The following is a 21526-nucleotide window of genomic DNA, read 5'->3' on the forward strand; positions in this document are numbered from 1 at the left end:
TTGTAGCTGCCCTTATGAAGAATGTTGGATGCAACAAAAACTAGAAATAATATTTAGTGGTCTATGGATAATACATTGTGCTCAAATTCCAATGCCCATATTCTTTAACTAGAGCATGGAGATGTACATATAGGTGTACTCTATGCTTTCTAGATGTGGAAAATGCTACTTTTGGTTAAAATGGGGCAAGACTTATTACCTATTTGGGTGTTAACTTTGTATCATGGCTGTGGTAGGATGGGGGAAGTTAAACAACCAAGATTCTGGACAAAAATGAATATCCAAACAGGGTTTCATCTGTGCCCTACTGCATCCAAAATGTCTTTATGGCTAGATTTTTTAAGTGATAGGTATTACACTTCAATAGGAATGTTGTCATAAAAAAAATATAACATGGTGAGTTGTGAATAGAATAAATAATTTGCACAATATCAGTGCTGTATTTACAGTATAGAAACTTTTGCTAGAATTGTTATATTACTGATTTCTGTAAGTCTATACCATTACTTGTCTTTATGCTTTGGTTTACCTATCCTTTTTCAGGGAGTATGGGACTATTGATGATGCTGACATCGACTTGCACATTAACATTAGTTTCTTGGATGTAAGACTCTCTTTATTTTTCTGCTCATTTTTTTTCTTTTGCTTTTTTAAAACAGCTGCATTGTAATGCTTCCTATATAGTCAGTCGTTTATGATTGCTCATCATCACACTGATAACATCCCTCTTGTGTTTATTTTATACTGCATGCCTTGATACAAACAAGCCAGGTTTTCATTTAAGATGCCAATTTTGCAATTAACTAACCATTGTAATTATTATTCCAGCAGGAAGTTATCAGAAGCTCACTTGTAATTCATCAATTGTTTGTACAATTGATACAACATGTCCTTTAATCATGATTTAACAACACCTACAATCACTTCATACAGAAGCTGATTGAGCGGATAAAATCAGTTTGTTATGATCAGTTGGAAATAGATTTGACTTTGGGTTCATGACAGGTCTGATCATTTTAAAGCATTGGAAATTAATTGAAAGTAAAAAATACTGTATGCACATGTGTATCAGCCCATAGCTCCCTAGACACTTTCTTTGCACCAGCTTCTAGTGCACACAGATTCTAGAATTCTTAGAGAAATAAAATATACGCAATAAATCATGAACTAGCTCACTGTTAATAACCACCAATTTTTATACCATAGAGTATCTGATTCAGGCAAATGTAAAACTGGACATTTTTTATATATTTGCCTAAAGTTCTATTTTAAGAGAACATATCATTGTGAGGAGTATCTTTATGAATTTTAGGCTTCACATGCAAGAATTTGTTCTTTAGAGAAGAATCATATTTATTACATTACAAAAAGAGCATAGTTTTCCTCCTTTTGAGAAATTCTGAAGCAAGGAAAAATAAAGAACTACATTTAATGATGGTAGCTAATCAACTTTAACTATAACATTTTAATCTTTTAAAGAGTAATAACTATTTTGTTGTTATTTTTTCACTTCTCATTACATCCCTGTTTTTTCACCTGTCTGCAGGAAGAGGTAGCCACTGCCTGGAAAGTAATCCGCACAGAGCCAATAGTTCTTCGTCTGCGCTTTTCACTTTCACAGTATCTGGATGGTCCTGGTGAGTGTTGTCTGTCACTTACTGATCTCTACAGTGAACTGCTTCTTCAGCTACATCCCCACAATTTATTGTGGTATTAGAGAATATTACCAATAAGTGCAGCTTATGTGCAAACAAGAATAACAAGATGGAGAACTATGTATTATAGAGTATCATTAAATGGCGTCATTTTAACCTTCTTTAATGTACGCTTATGCAGAGAAGACAACATAATCAAGATTTGTATTTTATAATGGTGAAGGAAGTTAATTGATTGGTGTAATTGGATGTTTTCTGATGTTATATCAACCTAAAGATCATTTGGATGCATAATGTCTTGCATTCATGTTTTTGTAGAGCCTACCATTGATGTCTTTCAGCCATCAAATAGAGATGATTTTGGTCTGGGAATACAGTTAAAGAAGTAAGTATTTTTATACATGAGGTCCACTGGCTGATCTGTATTTTCCTTTATGTTGCTTCAAGCTAATATTGGTGTTTGTATTGGTTTGTTAAATGCACCTTTTTTCTTTTTTGACTTTCCTTTTGCCTTGATTGTGCCTACATTTTCCTTAATATCTTATAATATTATATCATCTTTATTTCTATAATATTTCTGTGACTTATTTTGTTTTCGTAACAGTACAATATCTGTTTTACTTCCCCTTCTTTATTTTCTTCTCTGTTCCTTTTCTCTTTTTCCTCAGGATCTTGTCCCTCTTCTCGTCTCATCAGTGGCGGTATCTCAGTAATGAGGTCTTGCGCTCACAGCAGGAGAGAAGGCTACGTTGGCTTAGAGTCAGTGGTAGTATTAAAAGGTTTCGAGCTGGGTTGAGCATCTTCTCTCCAGTGCCTAAGTGAGAATTTTTAGAATTGTTCTTTTGCACCAAAAGGAAAGAGAATCTCAATCTGCACTGCTCATTGATTGTCTATTCACAGGCTGGCGATGAAGAGTATTCCAAATTGTACTACCTAACTGCAATAGCAGATTATGTTACCAATTTGCTGCTTAGTAGGGTTGTGTACATACCAGCAGTGTCTGGACAAAATTACAATACTTTCAACAAGTAAAACCGATTCTATGGACAAAATATGTGTTGCTGGCCAGAACTTAGATGTGGAATAATTCAGTTCAGGGAATCCACTGATTGTATAAGGAAGGCTTCATTGTGACTATTTTCATTTTTATTAGTAATTGTCCTACAAAAACTAAGAACGAAGAGAGAAAATACCATGAATATAATTTAACCTAATTCCTGGACAAATACAAACTCTATCTAATTTATTATCATTAACATTATCAAGTGTTTCTATAACCAAAATGTTTTCATTCTAAAATAGGAAACTGATAAAACCCTTGTTAGCTTTCCTTCAATTATTTATCCGGAGACACCATAGAAAGTTAGAGAAAATCTCTCTAGTAGAGACAAACAACATGACTGGCAATATACTTTAGGAAATGTAACTGAACAGAATAAATGTTGTTGTTACTTTTTGGATATCACATGTTTACAGATGCTCTGAAAAGTTCAGTATTTATATAAGGTTTATTTAGTCAAAGTTTAAAATTGTGGATTTCATATATGCCTCACTCCTGATTCACTCATTACAGGTCTCCCAGTTTTCCAGTAGTTCAGGACTCTGCTGTGCGGAGTAGCCTCACCGGGGCAGATCTCAGAAGTAGCCTTGCAGGAACAGACCTCCGTGGTCCCCGTCTCATGAACAGATCAGTGTCCTGCACTCTAAGGAACCCCAAGTCTGAGCTATATGGTAGTCATACCACAACACAGGTGGGACACAGTTACTAATCCTTCTAAACACAGGCATGTTATACAAATAAATAGAGGGACATTATTATATTTTGAATTTGTTTGATAGGTATGTCAAAAAGATCTTGTTATGAACGTCTCAATAACTCCATAGGTTACTTGCCACTAGTGCATTACACATGCAGCTTAACTGTGACTGTACTTCACTGTTGCTTTGTTGATACAGGTCTGTCACTTTTTTTTTAGCCTGGCCAAATACAATGTGCACTTTAGGTAACTTATTCTTAGCTACTGTTCAGTAGAATCCAAAGTAGCAAATTCGCAATACAGCATTTTCAGGGGGAAACTAGGTGTATAATAAATACCATTAGTTTATAATTATTTTTTCAGCAATATTAAATGATTAAACTATATGCTACACAGAGTTAGACATTGAAAGATTAGACAACATTTAGCAAATACAGTAGTGATCTATTGACTAAACAAAGACATACACTAAAACATAAACACGTATGATTTCCAAAAGCCTAAAGTAAGCAGATATGCAGCAGAACTAGATGTCACGGGTACAGAGTTAAGTGACTGGAAGAGATATGCAATAGCTTGAAGTGTCAAGCAATTAGTATAGGCTTTTTAAGTGTTAGTAGTAGAAACATAAAATCATGCTAGCAACTTTAGCATGTGTCAAAGCATTTGAAAAAATAGAACAGGCAAAAGGAACAGCCACAGGCAACTGCTCAGCACAGTATAATGTTTATTGAAAAATGGTAATCACACAAAGGCCGAGTGGTGAATGTAATGATATTCTATACTCAAAATAATTCCAGGTCTCCTTTCACGATGTTTCTAAGTGTGCTGTAGAATCTCATTTTGACCTAAGGTCAAAATAAACTTTAAAGCTAAATCAAATACAATCCAGATGTATTAAAATACAAGATATGTAAAGTCTCACAGACTGATTTTTTATTTTAGAAAGCAACCATAGCTGTGGTGGAAAAATCTGTCCACTTCAAGGATACTGCAAGGAAGGACCCTTACTCTTTGTGTGGATCTAGTAGTCTCTCTGCAATGGCCTGATAGAGCCGCAGCTGAGTCAGACCTACAACTCAGAAATCAGCAAAGCTCATGCTCCCTGCTGATTAGAAAGTTCTAGCAGTTATGATAAGTTAATATCATGTGGTCATGTATCCAGTGAATGTCAGAGATACTAAGGGCAGCCTCTTTCCAGTCCAGGTTAACCTGATGGTGGTGACAGGGGCACATGGGCACTGGAGGGGCATGAGTGCTGATGATTGAGGTGTGGTTCAGACTACAGGTCTGGTACAGGCTTAAGGGGAATTCTCACTTTGCAGGTGCATGGCCAATTGCAGATACCCACGAACAGAGGCCATGGACAGGAACACCTTTCAGGACAACCTGGGTCAAAAGCTAACAAACAGCATAGAGCAGAGGTTGTAAATGGTGTCAAATGGATAGCCCGTCAGTAACCAGGGTCAGTAACTTGTGGGCAGATGTGATACAGAGTAATAGGCAGGAGTAGGTCTGCTGAAACAGAATATCAATGATCTCTATGCCATCCATAACATTTATAGTGAATACCAATGTAAGAAGAATAATTTCACTGGTTGCTATACTAATGTACTATAGTGATTTAGTTTTTTTGATGACTGGTTCATTTATTACTTACTATTTTGTCCTGATTTCTTTATTAGTAGCATCTTATACATTTTCATTCCATACATATTTTCCCTTTTACTCTTTGCAGGTCAGTGGACACTGTAAGACGGTCCCTACTCTAGAGTATGGCTTTTTGGTGCAGGTAAGATATATGCATGTTTCTTCATCCATCTGCATTGAAATTACCAGTGATCATTAGGTTTCTTAACACTTTTAAAACTTTAATTTTTTTGTAACTATCCCCACTCTTCCTCTAGTTTTCATTTCCTGTTTTTACTTTAGTTATGTCATCTAAATAATTTGCTTTTATGTGCAGATAATGAAGTATGCAGAGCAGCGCCTCCCCACATTAAATGAGTATTGTGTGGTATGTGATGAGCAGCATGTCTTTCAGAATGCATCCATGCTTAAGGTAGGCCTATGATAAGTGTAACTGTAATAGTAAGTACATTTTCTGCATCAGTTATTATTAGTTATTTCTTTTATTTACTGGCCTCTCTATGACCGCCATTATTTCTCCTGCAGCCAGCAGTTTGTACAAGAGAGCTCTGTGTTTTCTCATTTTACACTCTGGGAGTGATGTCTGGGGCTGCTGAAGAAGTGGCTACTGGAGCTGAGGTAAAAATCCTTTTTCAGGATTAAACCTTCTCTTAGCATATGTAAAGGTCAATGTACAACTATGTGCTTATGTCCATGTTGCAGGTTGTAGGTCTGCTGGTTGCAATGTGTCGAGCAGCCCTTGAGTCACCACGGAAAAGTATTATATTTGAGCCATATCCATCAGTAGTGGACCCCAATGACCCTAAAACATTGGCCTTTAACCCTAAGGTAATCTAGAGGTTTTTCTATACTATGATCTTTACACATGACAAGTTATTTATAAAACAAAAGTATTTGCATGCATAACTTGAAACAAAAAGTTTGTGATTGGCTAATTCAGGTTACTAGAAAACTTCCTTTTATTACAGGGGGTTTGGTTTCCAGTAGAAAAACATAAAATTACAGTGGACAAAAATATTATTCTTCAACCAGCTGCATAGGGGGTATTTGTAAATTTAAAAAAAATAGAATACAGAATCAGCATGCACATTTATTTCAAAGGTATGACTACTTTAACATCTACTACTGTACTGGACTACTGTAACCTCCTCCTCTCTGGTATTCCACTAACCCAACTCTCTCCTCTACAATCTATTATGAATGCTGGAGCCCGACTCATCCATCCTTCCCACCGCTCCTCTTCTGCTGCATCTCTTTGTAGTTCTCTTCATTGGCTTCCATTTCACCTTAGAATCAAATTCAAGCTCCTGTGCTTTGCCTTCAAATCCATCCACAGTTCTTGTCCCACTTATATTTCTGACCTCGTAAAAAAAATACTCCTCCGAATACCTACCAAGGACTTCCTCACTCATAACCTCATCAGACACCCCCAATTCTCTGGAATGGCCTTCCTCGTCCTATCCAGCTTGCTCCTACTTTCTGCTCATTTAAAAGAGCACTCCAAACCCATTTTTTTCAAACTTTCCTACTCATCTCCTTTTGTTTTTTTGAAACCGTCACTACTTCCCACCACTACATATCTCCCCCCCATTGTGTGGTATTCCCCCACCTCCTTGTAAGCTCTTCGGGGCAGGTAGTCCTCTCCTCCCCCTGTGTCACTGTCTGTATCTGTCATATGCAACCCCTATTTAATGTACAGAGCGGGGTAATATGTTGGTGCTATTTAAATCCTGTTTAATATTAATAAAATAAAAATAATAAAAGGTAAATATCAAGGTTTACATTTTTGCCAATTTGTAAAATTGTGTGGCACAAATTGTGTGTTTCAGCGCTGTTTTTTCCATACATCATCAACACATTTATTATGGCAAAACATAGTCCTTAGATAGACTGATAAATTAAAAAAAAAATCCTCCACAGAACATTTCTCTAAATGATTTTACCATCAATAAACCTGGTACAATCCATTATCCTCAAATAATTTTGGATATTTTTCAAAATTTCTTAATGCTACATTTCAAGAGTATCACTTTTTATTCATAATTATAACTTAAAATGATCTCACACTCATGGCATCAATCAAAGTTCAAAATGAAACCATCAAATCAGTCAAAGTTTACAGCAATAATAAAATGGATGTGATCTGTATTGTAATTCTGGACAGTTTGCCAATGAATGAAATGATAAATCAACCATTGGCAAAGGACTATGATACTTAAAGATAAACATGTTTTATAGAAAATGATGTGGGATGGATTCTTTGCATTTTACGGACTGGTCCGTTTAGGAGGAATCTTTAGTGACCTCAAATGTAAACTCAGCATATGGCACACACAGGCACAGAAGCTTACTTCCAAAGCAGAGCTCAGAAATGTTGACCTTTCACTTGACAAGTGCTTGAGCAGTACTACGGTGCTTGGCATGTAGCTAAAATGAGCCACAAAATGTCAGCACAGTAATAACCACAGTTACTGGTGTCAAAGTGTGTGACCTAGTGATTGCTTGTATACCCTTGGGAATAAGGGTGACCTTACCCTAAGTGTAATCGTTTTGTCCTCTCCTCTACACTTTATACGATGAAACTATTCTGCTAAATATATTTTGCACAAGAAAAGCTTAAATTACTTTGGGTTTGCATGGGGAAAACAATTTACAGTACAAAGGACACAACCAATGGCTTTCAATGCTTTGGGTCTGACACTGTTTTATAAAGAAAAATGAGTTATATATATATATATATATATATATATGAAATAGATACACACTGAGGTATCTTTTTTATGTTTTTTTCACTGCAGAAAAAGAACTATGAACGTCTCCAGAAAGCCTTAGACAGTGTCATGTCCATCCGAGAGATGACCCAGGTAAACATAGAGGCAGCATACATGTCTTTTTGAAGGATTAGCCAATTCGATTCTAATAGAGTCATGTTTTCTAGGGGTCATACTTGGAGATCAAAAAACAAATGGACCGCCTTGACCCACTGGCTCACCCATTATTGCAATGGTAATGCATTTAAGAGTAATATTTTTTATGATAATATTTACAACTGCGTAGTACATATTTGTATATTACATACATGAATCACAGTTTTACATTAAACACAGCCAATCAGTATAATAATAGAGACATATTTCTACATAAAGCATTCCAATGGATAGAAAGAAGAATAGAGAGAAATAGCTATGACCATTGGCATAACATACACATAGCAGTAAATTACAAAGTTCTATGAGTAATTTTAATTTAAATGCATTTTTATATAAATTGCCACATATATTTTTGTTTCTCCATGCAGGATCATTTCCAGTAACCGATCCCATATTGTAAAGCTGCCTCTAAGCAGGGTAAGTATCTTATCTTGTTGATTGCACTGAAATAAGTATACACGATGATACACGTAAATGTATAATATAAAAGGGATAACACAGTCATTCAGTTGGCAATGCATGCTAAACTTTAGCTGCCAAACCTAAACTTCCAGTTTGTGCCAGGAGGGAGGGCTGACAATAGGAGCTGTAAAAGATGACTATATATACATTGGTAGATGCATTCATATGATGATCACATTTTGTATTCGTCCCATTCAATTGAAATGTAAGCAAAAATAAGGCAAATTAGATGGCTGAATCAAATATGCACAGTAATGATCTGCAGATTAAACCAGATTAAGCCTTAGTTTTACTATTGATTTTCTTGAGATATGTCAGTATCCAGGTTCCTGGAGCTCATTGAAGATCTCTATGTTTATGTGACAATGGGGACGAATAAAAAGCCATAGTTGTAAGCAGTATTATTGGGTAGTGGAAAGAAATGAATGAACAGATAAAAGAAATAAAATATTAATAGTCAGGATATTTGTTATAGTGAACTGCATATATAGATAACACACGTATAACACGTGATTTTATAATGAAAATGTGTTTTATATTATATGCTGCAAAGATTTTCCTCTCTTATCTCTCTCCTTTTTTACTTTCTTTGTTTTGTTTCATTGTCCATCAATTCATTACATTTGCTGTTCTGATGTCTTTAAACCATTCCCCTACACTAACATAAAATCTTACTTCATAACGTTGTATCCCTATTCTGTTATGTGTCTGTCTTGTCCTTTTACCTTCTGCATATAAACACCCTTTTTGTACACCCATATATATTATATTATTTCTCTCAATTCCCTTCTCTCTGCCTTAATCCTGTGATAGCAGCTGAAGTTCATGCACACCTCTCATCAGTTTTTGCTGCTCAGTAGCCCCCCAGCCAAGGAGGCCCGATTCCGAACTGCCAAGAAACTCTACGGAAGCACATTCGCCTTTCAGTGAGAGACAAATTTGGGCGTGCAGTAAGGGGAACGGTGGTTGGGTGGGGAGGGGGTTGAAATAGTTTAATATGTGTCATGTTATGACATTTTGAGAGCGTGTAGCAAATTGGGATGAGAAAGCAGAATACAAGTAAAGTCAGTGGATATCAGACATGACAGCTCCGCTGAAGTATGAAAAGTAGGGTGGAAGCAATGAACTGGTTGCTGTGAAAAGAAAAAGTAAATGAGAGGACAACTTACAACTATGAAAAGAAACACCAATGGGTCTTTTATACAAGTTGCTTCAAAATGAATCTCTGCAGAAATGTAATTAGCACAATATGGTTATGGAAAAAGTTGGTATATGGTTAAAGCGGAACTAAGCTAGTTGGAGGGTGGTGAGCTTCTTCTTCATAATCAGTTTATGGCACATACTTACTCCTGTGCATCCACTTGGCTAGAACCTCCTATTGCTGCATCCTTGGAAGGCGCCATCTTCACTGCCAGCTCCGCGGTGGACTTCTGTGAAGACTTTGCATGTGTGTTTTGTCAATTGGTACTACCTCCAGGTGATTTTCTGTTTTCTGAGTTCAGGTAAACTGTAAGTACAATATGGTTAGGCACAAGTTATGGTGAGGTAGACCAAATGAACTCAAAATGTCCTCCAGTACATTGCATTATTAATCCTGAGTGTATTTGTATGCCATTTTAATTCCATCACAAATTCAGAGCTGATTTATTTTATATTTAAGGAAAATAGGAGGAATTATGGACATTATTTTCTTTTATCTCTCTTTTATGTCAAGCCCAGATCCATACAGCTAGCTAATTAAAGCCTAATTCAACTAACCTACAGTCCAGACTGCAAACACATTTCCATTGTTGTTCTTTGTATTTGGGTTAGTGGTAATCACATGGCTCTTATAGTGTACTTCACAAATATGTAGGGAGATGTTTCAAAGTTTGGTTAGATACCAATATTTTTGAGAATCAATTGTGGTGAGAAATATTTACATACACATGTGACTTTCTGTCTATTTACCTAATTTAAAACCCAGTTTTGCTATTCCTTGCCTGAAATGGTTGAAAGCACCATTATTTTGTATTACTGTCCTTTAATAATTACCAAAATGTTTCTTGGCTGAAAAACATTTGCGTATTTAGAATTTGCATTCTCCTTTTAGGACAACAGGAAGAGCTTTAGGCATTTCACATATTTACAGGCTACCATTAACCTCTATTTTGAAAAGGGTCAGCTATTTACAGACCTTAATAGCTCAAGGTGAAAATTGTACACAGCGTAAATGACTAATGGCTAATCATACAGCTCCAAATAAATCAAGTGGGGCTTTAGTACAGGCAGGTACTGCTGTGCTGCTTCCTTACCTAAACCATAGGACCATGAGACTCCTATGTAATACCTTGGTATGTATTCCTTTTGTTTTGTAAAACCAACCTAGTAGTTATATCCTGTTTGTGTGGCCCTGTAACAGACTTATATATAAAAAAAAATGTTATAAATAGTAATATTCACTAGAAAAAAAATAATTTGGCATAAGAGGATGGTATTTAAAGATGCACCCCTATCAGACAGATATACCATGAATTATCTATGTGTGTATTGTTTTCCTCTTTACATTTTGTAATTCTGTTCAGACACTCCTGGGTTTCAAACACTTTAGAGCCAGAGGGTGACACCACTATTTAGAGCTTGAAAAATTGCAACTTCCTGTGTGACCTCCCCACAAGATAACTCATTGGATTCTGAATGAGTATCATCCCACTGGCAAGATCCCTTCTGTAAACTGGCAAACACCTCTCCCTTCTCCTATGGTGCCAAGAACATATTAGTATGAAAGCACATTCAAGCACAATGGAACCTAATTAGCCCATAGTTGTCCTAGTCTTATTTCTGCTGTGTAAGGTAATATGGGAAAGTAATATAAATGTGGGTTTCAGGTATATTATAATAGCAATATTTAAAAATACAGGTAAGGATTTAATAAATGCGGACATGTACTAAATGTTTTTTTTATATAGCTGTCTGGAGTTCTATTTATGGTATAGCTGTGTCCTCGTTATGCCACCAATGTAATAGATAAGTTGTAATAGAGGAGGATCTGTACTCTGTGTGGGGATTGAAGGGGCCTATGAAAAGTTGTTAAAAAATCATATTTTGAATTCACTTAATGTGTTGGAAAGATCACTGGAACTTTATCTCTCCCACCAGCGGCTCTCATATTGAGAACTGGCACTCTATTCTGAGGAATGGGCTAGTAAATGCATCCTACACTAAACTGCAGGTAAGTTTGTGTCTTGGTTTAATATCTATACCATTACTCTATGAACAGACTGGAACCTTTGTTGCTGTTTACTGTGAATTCTAAACCCAAGGACAAAAATGTAATATTTTGCAGTTCACCATTCCCTAGGTGTGGTGACTGCATTAGTATCTATTTTTAGCATTTTTTTCTGTAAAACGTCTTGTGCATGAAACTCATACCTTAATGTTAAAAGCTTTCCTGCCTAATTCCTGTGAACTACAAAAGACATTCAAAAGACATTTAACATATGTAATGAAAATGAGGAGAGGATGAGGTGTTTGAAGTCCAATCAGGAAAGCATCATAGGGTGAAACCTGTTGCTTTTCCGTAAATATAGTACTTTAGGTAATTGTAGTCATTTTTGAATCAGAATCCCCAGGAAGAGTGGGGTTGAGAAAGGAGGGGTGCCTCTTTTTAGTAGCTAAACTCTTCTGTTTTCCCTGCTGCCTGATTGCCAGCATAAGGGAGAGAGGAAAATTGTGACTGGCCATGTCGGCTTCCCAATTACTTTAAATGGCCATATCTACTGAATCCTGTGCCCACTGAACCAGGTGGGAAGGGATTGGAGGGTGACACAGCATAAGGAATCACAGAGTAAGGGATAAACTGCTTGGAATTAGGGATTCCAGAGAGAGTTTAGGTAGGTGTGTCTTGTGTGTGGTTTATTGTACAGTATGGGGTTGGTTTTCTAAAATAGTTTAGCTGGTTTCTTAAATTAGTAAATGAAGTGAAGCTCTGCTGATTTGTGAGCATATGCAGAATTCAAATAGCAATTTGGAGGAGAGACATACCCTGGGATAGTGGGAAAAGGGTCCCACTGGTTGCAACAGGGTCCGCAATTACTGTTCCTCTCCCTGCTTCCAGAGGTGGTGGGGGGGGGGGGTCAGGTGGGGCCCATCTATGGTTTTGCTGGGGTGCTCACTGATTTCAAGTTTCCCCCCTGACTGTGTTATTTATTTTCTCAACAGTTGCATGGAGCAGCATACGGGAAAGGAATCTACCTTAGTCCCATCTCCAGTATTTCTTTTGGATACTCAGGTAAAGGTTAACGGCCTGATGTATACCAAATGAAATATTAACCTCACTAATGACATATTATATAATGTTTTATTTTCTTTTTATTTAAACAGGTATGGGGAAGGGGCAACATCGGATGCCATCCAAGGATGAGCTGGTGCAGAGATACAATAGGATGAACACTATTCCTCAGGTATCCTATAAAGGACATGAAGCCATTAGATTATGAATTTTTAAGTGTATTATTTTTAGATTTAGATTTTAGATTTTGCTGTCATTGGGGGTTTAACTGAAAATATTCTGGCAGCTTAGAAAATTGATACATCTCTATAGAAAAAGGAGAGCAAAGTAGAGAAAAATGGTAAATGCTAAGTTGTTAAAAAACTTGAAGAAGACGTGACATAGTATCCACCCAGAAAGGTGTGTGTGGCTGTATATGTTCTGTATTACTCAAGTTCATATGAATGGAGAGCAATTGACTAAGGGAGAGGGGTTTCTAAGGTCACCCTTTGCGATGTTACAGCTACTAATGATGAGAGTATGCAAGTCATGGGAAAGAATATGTGAGAGCCAGGAGGCAAAGTTTTTTAAACATTGACTTGACCAAGACTGGGCAAGGGGACGGATTGCAGCAACTGTGAGGTAGTGAAAACGTCAGAGAGATGTACCTCAAATGAATAGAAGATGAGAGAGGAAGAGGTAGGGAGTACTTAATGTTAGAGTTGGGGATGGAAAAAGAGCACCACTACCTGTCTTGTTGCCAAGTCTGGGAGTGTTTGTGAAGTGCAGACGTCCATAGAAGGGTGTATTGGCAGAAGTGGAGTGAAAAGCCAGTTGTCGGTGAGGATGTTCAAAGATTTGGATAGGGGATTAGTTTGTTACAGACAAATTAGTAGAGAAATAGTGTAGAGAAAATAGAGAAAGGTGCAGCAAGATAAATTAAGATACCAGTAAGCAATAATATAGAACAGTGGTCGCCAATCTTTTCGGACCTACGGACCACTAAGCTTACGGGCTCCAGACCGCGCATGCGTTGAGGAGCCGTGTGTCACTCAAGGGGGAAGAAACTTCCCCCAGAGTGTCGTCATGATGCCCACTCTCAGGGACACAAACTGCCTACCGCCCTGAGGCTGCAATCCGTACAGGAGACATGGTCCGTAGCTCTGGCCAGTGCGACCTCCCCAGCAGGGTCCTTCTCCTGACCCCACTGGGGTGGTGCACCGGCCAGAGCAACAGACCACAAAAATTTTCTTGCAGACCACCGGTTGGCGACCACTAATATTGAAAAATTAAAGACTGGCCTTTCAGGAAGTTGGAGGAGCAACTGTGAAAACAAAAGCCATGTGAAAAGCAGCCGTTATTTAAGGCTTGAATACCGAGGCAGAGTTGTATGCGTTGAGTCATCAGAGGTTTCAGAGGCAGTCCATGATGTAGCAGAATGTAGTTTTATTTCTTCGGGTATAATGTAGAGTCATGTAGCTGTTTCATTCTGGTCCTTTTCCTGATTTACTCCTTGGATTCATTTCCACAATGCACCTAATTTTGGCACTTAGATGGTGGCACTTGACCAGGGTCACTCTTGACTATACATGTTGTTTAAATAGTTATGCTTTGTGCTCTGACATGGCTAAACTAATTAAAGTTATATGAAACTAGTAACAATATTTGCGACTATCTAGTTGTGGTGCTGCCACGAAAGAACATTAATAAATATAATTTATTCACTCAATTAGAAAACTGAGATGTTTAACAAATTATTAAGCATTTTTGTTTTATCATTTTTGAAATGTTAAAAAACCCCACCATCTTGATGTTGTCAATCTGGCACAGCAGGCATGCAGGCTAGTATTTCTTTTAAATGAACTTTATTAGATATTTTAGAGGTACAGTAAACAAAAGGAACAAACACAGAATCATTTCCATAATTGGCAGAGATACCAAAAGTACAGCAGGCTAGTATTTCTTTACCATGTTTGCTGGCCCCTGTTGTGGTGTTTGCTATTGCTTATACCATCATTTCATGTTTTTATTTTTCTCTTTTAGACTCGTTGTCTCCAGTCCCGTTTCTTGCAGAGCCGAAATCTTAATTGTATTGCACTGTGTGAAGGTGAATGGCTGCTTTTGTTGGAATTCTTAGTGTTTAAGCGTTAAATAATATACTCTGTATCAGTTGAACCATAATATATGGTGTCTTTGAAAACAATGTGACTCTCTGAGGCTAACTGCCCAAAGACACTAAATCCCATTTTTCTTTAGAATAACAAAAATTGTATTGGTTGGCTTGAACAGCTGCCCATGTCTCTAGATTGCCTTGCCATAGGTTTTACAATAAATTTTATGTCCTGGAAAATATTTCTTAGTTTTGGATAACATTTTTTTGTTTTTGGTGAAAACGTCAGTAGGACAGGTAGGGAATGTCTCTCTAACAGAGTCCAAGAAAATAGTAGGCCTGACAAAAGTTCTGATTTTTTTTTTTGCCCTGGCATACACCCATATGCACACAACATTACATGACATTACTCCTTTTTCTTTATCATGCTACTAAAAATCACAGTAAAACATTCTGATAGCTGCCTGTTTGTATCTGTCTTCTGTGCTTGCCGAGTCACCATAATCAATATGGAGAAAGTGAAGTCAGAGCTCTATATCCGCATACTTGTTTCAGGTAAAATTATTTAACTTATCAAGACAACTAGTACATATCCTGAAACATACACTAGAAATAGTATCTAAAAATTCAAGGCAAGAAGAAAAGGTCACTAAATATAAAACTATAATGAAGACTGAATCTTTTTTTTCAATGTTGAACTGTTTATGTTGCCTTTAAGCAAAATCAGATTTATTCCAGCATTGGAAAGGACTTCTGGGGAAATACATTTTGAGTTTGGTATAGGAAGAACTTTTTGAAAGATTCTAATTTCAGATATGCAGATATATATGTAGGCTGTTCCTGCTTTGCAGTGTTACACAATGGCTTTGCTTTAATGCCCATTATCAAATAGTCTATAAGTTATTGGGTGACTAATATTTTAAACTCTTGTTACCAAAGCAATAGAAGAATTGTGCTGAGCCCCTCCCACTCCCTCTAGTACCTAATCTACAGCTCTTTTTCTTTATTCCCCTGTGATCAGAACCTTAGATGTCTGGAACAAAATTAGCTTCAATCAGCTGTTAACGTTATTATACCTTTAAAACTAAATTGTCATTTACCTATGAGACATTAAAACTAGAAACCCACACATGTGCCCATTCCTAGTTCTCTAATGCAATGTAATGTGACTTTATCTTGAGAATATTTTGGGGCCTGTCACTGAAGACCTTTCCTTTGAGTATGCTAGTTCTCTGGCTGCCATACAAACACCCTATCTTAAATGTATTTTAGGTACCTAAAATGTATAGACATAGGGAACTCTGACATTATTCCAACACTCATTTACAGCTTACTTGTTCTGCATCTGTGACTCAAACATATTAAAGCCAGACACAGCATGCACCTAACAATTGCATACTTTTCTCATGGTGGAGTTACTTTAATTACACATAGGGAGTTGTGTCTAACAAGTTAAATGGGCTTATTGCAATTAATGAAGTAGTATAAAAGAACAAAAGAGGTGCAATTACTAGAAAGGTTTAGGATGTTGATTTAACGAGTTGAATTATTGCTCTGCAAGGGATAAGGCACTTAAATTTCACTTAACAAAGGATACCCAATATCCAAAGAATACCCATTCTGCTAGGAAATGTGTAAAAACATAACCTTTTCTCACATATGATTGGCTGAAGTCAGCAGAACTTCACCTCTTTTACTAAACTAAGTGAATTATCCCTTGCAGTGTGCTAATTAATTTTGCTAAGGAAACAACTTTTAACTTTTTCAGTAGTTTAACGACACTGTCTTTACAATATATGTATTGTACTTACCATTATATTCTTACAGTTTTCTACTTTTTTATGAAAAACAAACATTTTGGTGATTGGGCCACATAAAAGGTTAATGCTGAAACAATCAATGACAGTATGCAGTAGTTGAACATTCTATATCCTTTTTATTTATAAATATGGTTTTATTTTTAATCAAGGGGATCATGCTCATGACAGTTATGAGCTTGTACCTTTGAGTTCTCAGTGTCTGCATGTTTGCCAAATTTCTAAACGTCCCTTGATGTTCAGCAAAGCCTTTCTAGTTACATATTCCTTAAGATGTTACCAAGTTTGTTATTGCATTATGATCATAAAATAAATGTTCTTCTTCATAGTAATAACATCAAAGGATCTGCAGAAGCATGGGAATATTTGGGTGTGCCCAGTGTCTGACCATGTCTGCACACGTTTTTTCTTTGTGTAAGTAGCTATTTCTATGCTTTGTACAATACTATATATTTGTTCTGTGATGTATGTGGCCTTTCCAAGAATTTAGCATTTTAGGTGAGAATATGTGATAGAAACTATTTAGGCACAATGTTATATGTCCAATTTGTCTACATAAATAAATTGACCTTACTGACATTGAATTTAATTGGGTGGTTGACACATTTGTCAGTAGTATTACCATTCTTGTCCTATTTCATTACTGAGCCAAAAATGCCTTGTGAACATGGGTACTTTTATTACTGCACTATAGTTAAACAAAACAATTATCAGCGTAAACCTACTCTGGGTACATATCCAGGATTCTGACTGACCGTTACTTTCATCCTAAAATTTATATTGTGCACCTGACTGCTATCTAAATCCTTGTAGCCATCAGCATGTTCTCCAGGTACAAGCTTTGCAGTCACTTTAAGCCTCCTTCAACTTTAAATCCTACAGCATCAAAGGGTACAAAACAGAATCATCTAACAAGAGGCTTTGTACTATTAAAGGGCACCAATAAGTGTTACTACATCTACCAACAGATTACAGAAAAGTTAGAATAGCAGGAAATAGGAATGCCTTTATTTTTATAGCATAACGGGAATATTTTCTACACAGCAGAAGTGGTTTACTGAAACTACTGGGTTTACTGGGCATCAGCAACACATAAAACAAAGTTTTAAGATTGCATAGAGCTTCTTATATCTGCAGAGTTTAAAGGTAATCCTATATCTGTAGAACAATATGTACAGATTAGGATAGATGAATGTTATACGGAAGGCGGTGATGCCAAGTTAAATCAGTGATTTACTAGGAAAGGGGCAATACTGGTGCCTAAATTTTAGTGGTGACTCAACAAAATGCGGGGCATACAGCGACGTGTAAAAATGGGGCCTAACTTTGCATTGCTGCAGCAACATATAGCTGTGGTTACTGAAAAATGGGTGGTATTAAACAGTAATGTTATTGTTGTCATAACCCAGCTATAATTCCAGCTATAGCAACTCATGTCATAATCCATAACCCCCAGGTACAGATTCCAGCCATAAAACACCCATGCCATAATCCATAACCACCAGGTCCACATTCCAGCCATATAATCCCCCCACCCCCCCATGACAACATAATTCATATTTTCCCATGTCCACATCCCAGTCATATATCTCCCCATGCCATATTCCAAACAACCCCCAGGTCCACAAAGCAGATTTAGCAAAGCCCCCTACATGCCATAATCTAACTATAATCCCAGCTAGGTCCACATGACAAAATGTACCTGTCATTCTGATGAGAAAAAATGCTGCTGCCACCAATGTGTCTGACTATGACTGCCTAATGCTCTTGACACTGGGCAGGCAAGCATGCTCTGTGTTGGTTTTAGGTGGACTTTGTGCCATTACGTCAGATGCCTTCAGGCTCCATTTTTGGAGTTTCCATATATGATGCCAAAAAGGTGCATGATGATGGCAATTTAGGGGCCTAAGATGACCGACTTAGCTGCCTTAAGGATGAGATACCCCTGCTAGAAACTCAACAGTTTTGTTGGCTGTTGCTGCTTTAACAGGAGAGATTGTTACTGATTTTTTTATAGAGCCGTGTCTTTGAGAACAGCATACATTTGCCTCTTTTGTAAGGGAATATTGAGGTAGATTGCTGACATCTTACATACTGTATGTACATAGAGATTATCACCCAACCATGATAAATTTAGTCTGTGGGGAATTTAAAACAAACAAACAGACCTGTAAAATTATAGCTGGCATATTAGGGTGTCTAAAGCTTGAGGGATGTGAATAGTGACTTACATCTAGAACATATACTTGTCATTGTCCTTGTCTCATGTTTTACTATTGCCTTTAAATATGACTTCACCGCATTTTGTGGGTACCTAGGGTTTTTGTTTAGAATTCTTTTCTTTAGAAATTACTATTACCCCAATGCAGAGTTCTACTAGAAAAGCCTGAACATGCAAACTGTCCTGTATAATATATCATAACCATCTATCTGTTCCGTAATCAGGTTACTGTTCTAATTCTAAAAATGCCTTTCTCATTAAAGGTATGAAGATGGCCAAGTGGGGGATGCCAACATTAACACTCAGGACCCCAAGATCCAAAAGGAGATAATGAGAGTGATTGGCACTCAAGTGTACAGTGGATGAGGGATAATAACCTCAGGATTATTGCTGCTGCAGAGGGGAACAGTTTCTCCTCTCTAGGACCAAGATCATGGGGAAAACGTTGGTCTGTAACTTGCTTCACATGAAGGAGATTGGGCATCCTCTGTGACCCTCTTTGATGTGGAGATGAGGGTCTTGCACTGATCAGGCTCTCCAGAATACAATAAGATATTGTTCTGTGTGGAGATGTCGCTGAACTGGAACAATTACCTGAAAAATACAGACTCTGCCCTGTGACAGTGCTATCCCCCTTCCCACACTTTATCCCTACTCTGAACATTTCTCATTTACAACTCTTTGTTTAACAAAAAGAAAAATCGAAAAGGTTAAAAATAAAAAAAAAAATACATTTTATTTGCATTTTGTTCTATTATTTGAAAGGTAAATGAAACAAAAAATGTCTGTATCACCCAATGTTAGCTCATTAGCTCACCTTATGATGCAAACGTCTGGTTGGACAGACCACCATTTTTAGCATCTCTTGTCATGTTTGTGTAATCTGGGTAGACCCATACCAGATGCCTTCTTGCTGTGATTTTAGAGAAAACATTTTTTAAATAGATGTTAGGCTGCCATGAAGGTATGTATGTGATCAATATTGATGATAAGTTATCCTGTGATGTTCAAATACTGATCTGATCTTTTTACCAAGCTCTGTGTTTCTTCACCATTTGTATTCTAAAGACTAAAAAATGACACTACATTTCAAAATAGTTATAAGGTGTGCTTGACCTCTTCACAGTCTAAACTGAAACTTAAGAAAGAAATCTCATGTTAGCAACATCTTAGCATTAAATCAACCATTAGATGTTATCTTAATGCATTGAAAAACTAGACTCCTTTAAATTATAAAACAAATATATATATAAACATTTTAAATTAAACAAGTCCCACTAGTAAACAGATAAATGATAAACAATAAGTTGAAGCACCTTAACTACATTTGTTCTTGTGTAGGGAAACAAGTTTAGACTGAAATGAAAAAAAAGGGTACCACACAGCAAAGCAGAAAGAGTTTGGTCAAGAGTATCTAAAGTAAACTGATACAGTAATCATGATATTTCTGACCATTGTATACTGTCCTATATATAAAGATTAGACCAATGTATTTAGCCATATGATACTAATTAAAAAAAGTGATACAAAAAGTGCATTAAAACCAAACCAACATATTGTATTGAATGAATTCCAATAAGACATTATTAGTCAGTATATTTGCATAATGTAATTTAAACAAGTTCATAAAAATTAGATGAATGAATTCTGGAGCATCTTCAGGCTTGCAACCAAAGTTACTCTCCAGCACTTGACAGCTAAGTCAATTTCGCAACCAAAATAAGAACACTGTTTTTATAAACCCAGTACTGGTAGCCTCAGGGGAACAGATTTCTGCCAACACAGACTGTGAAGAACTGGCACACATTCATTCACACATCATGTTTCTAATTTGCACCAAAAATGTTACCTTCTTCGAGTCTATACTCGAAGTGCAATAAGTTTTCTCGTCTATTTGTTGGTTCTAGATGTGGTGACACAGAGTAAGCAAACTGTCCAATATCTCTGACCCCAACCTCAGCATGTCTGAGCTATGATGTTTGAAATTGTTGTTTGAAACTAGTCTAGCCAGTCAATTTGAGTTGGGGTCAGCTCAAGGCAGTTGGACAAGTGGCAGAAATATAAATCCTATCTCTAGTGCTAAAGTTCTTGTCTTCAAAAGGCAAGCTAAATACTGTATGTGTATTGGAAGGGTGAACTATTTGATACACATTATTATTATCCCGTAATTATAAAGCGTCAGAGTCTCAGTATTAAATTTAGTGTCTGATAGTCAGGCTGAGTTGTGATTATTTTCTGCTTGGATCTCCAAACTTGGTACTTTACCTTTGTTCTAGTTGTTGGAGAAACTTTAAGTAGAAAAGGAAAGAAAGAGCCAAACCCCATCAGGGAAAGTGCCCCCAACAGAGGGGGGCCATGCGATTGGGATGATCCCACTAAGGTCTTGGGTTGCATAGTTCTACATGAGACTTAGTCAGGGCCTATGAAGAGGCAGAGTTTTTGTATTTGCACAATTCAAAACTGGAAAATAGAATTCCAGGGATTTGGGCCTTACTTCTTACTGAAATTGCAGATATTGAGACTTTGGGGTGGCAGAGCTCCAGTGAGAGAAAGGTCTGGAAACGATAAGTCTGGTCAACTACAGCTATTTATTATAAGGAAAGTGAAGGCACAGAGGGGCTTCTGAGATACAGAAAAGGAGCCTATACCCTCCAGATGTGAGATTTGTTTTTGCT

General features: G+C 36.9%; 1 protein-coding gene across 2 annotated transcripts in view; it reads left to right on the forward strand.

The window, feature by feature from the left end:
• The window catches only part of PARP6 (poly(ADP-ribose) polymerase family member 6), a 31727-nt gene extending 12132 nt beyond the window's left edge, over positions 1-19595 (forward strand). The window contains exons 5-23 of one of the 2 annotated variants that reach the window (XM_072402108.1): positions 544-604; positions 1547-1637; positions 1974-2040; positions 2324-2473; positions 3229-3406; positions 5151-5204; positions 5379-5474; positions 5588-5680; positions 5765-5890; positions 7861-7926; positions 8001-8068; positions 8361-8409; positions 9268-9380; positions 11593-11665; positions 12655-12724; positions 12817-12896; positions 14747-14810; positions 16960-17044; positions 19115-19595. In XM_072402108.1, coding sequence (XP_072258209.1) covers positions 544-604; positions 1547-1637; positions 1974-2040; positions 2324-2473; positions 3229-3406; positions 5151-5204; positions 5379-5474; positions 5588-5680; positions 5765-5890; positions 7861-7926; positions 8001-8068; positions 8361-8409; positions 9268-9380; positions 11593-11665; positions 12655-12724; positions 12817-12896; positions 14747-14810; positions 16960-17044; positions 19115-19217 — 1687 coding nt within the window. In that variant the 3' untranslated portion in view covers positions 19218-19595. The remainder of the gene's footprint in view (positions 1-543; positions 605-1546; positions 1638-1973; positions 2041-2323; positions 2474-3228; positions 3407-5150; positions 5205-5378; positions 5475-5587; positions 5681-5764; positions 5891-7860; positions 7927-8000; positions 8069-8360; positions 8410-9267; positions 9381-11592; positions 11666-12654; positions 12725-12816; positions 12897-14746; positions 14811-16959; positions 17045-19114) is intronic. The other variant, XM_072402109.1, reaches the window with a different exon arrangement.
• The last annotated feature ends 1931 nt before the right edge of the window (positions 19596-21526 follow it).

Source organism: Pyxicephalus adspersus, chromosome 2, assembly GCF_032062135.1.
Source record: "Pyxicephalus adspersus chromosome 2, UCB_Pads_2.0, whole genome shotgun sequence".
Taxonomy (NCBI): domain Eukaryota; kingdom Metazoa; phylum Chordata; class Amphibia; order Anura; family Pyxicephalidae; genus Pyxicephalus; species Pyxicephalus adspersus.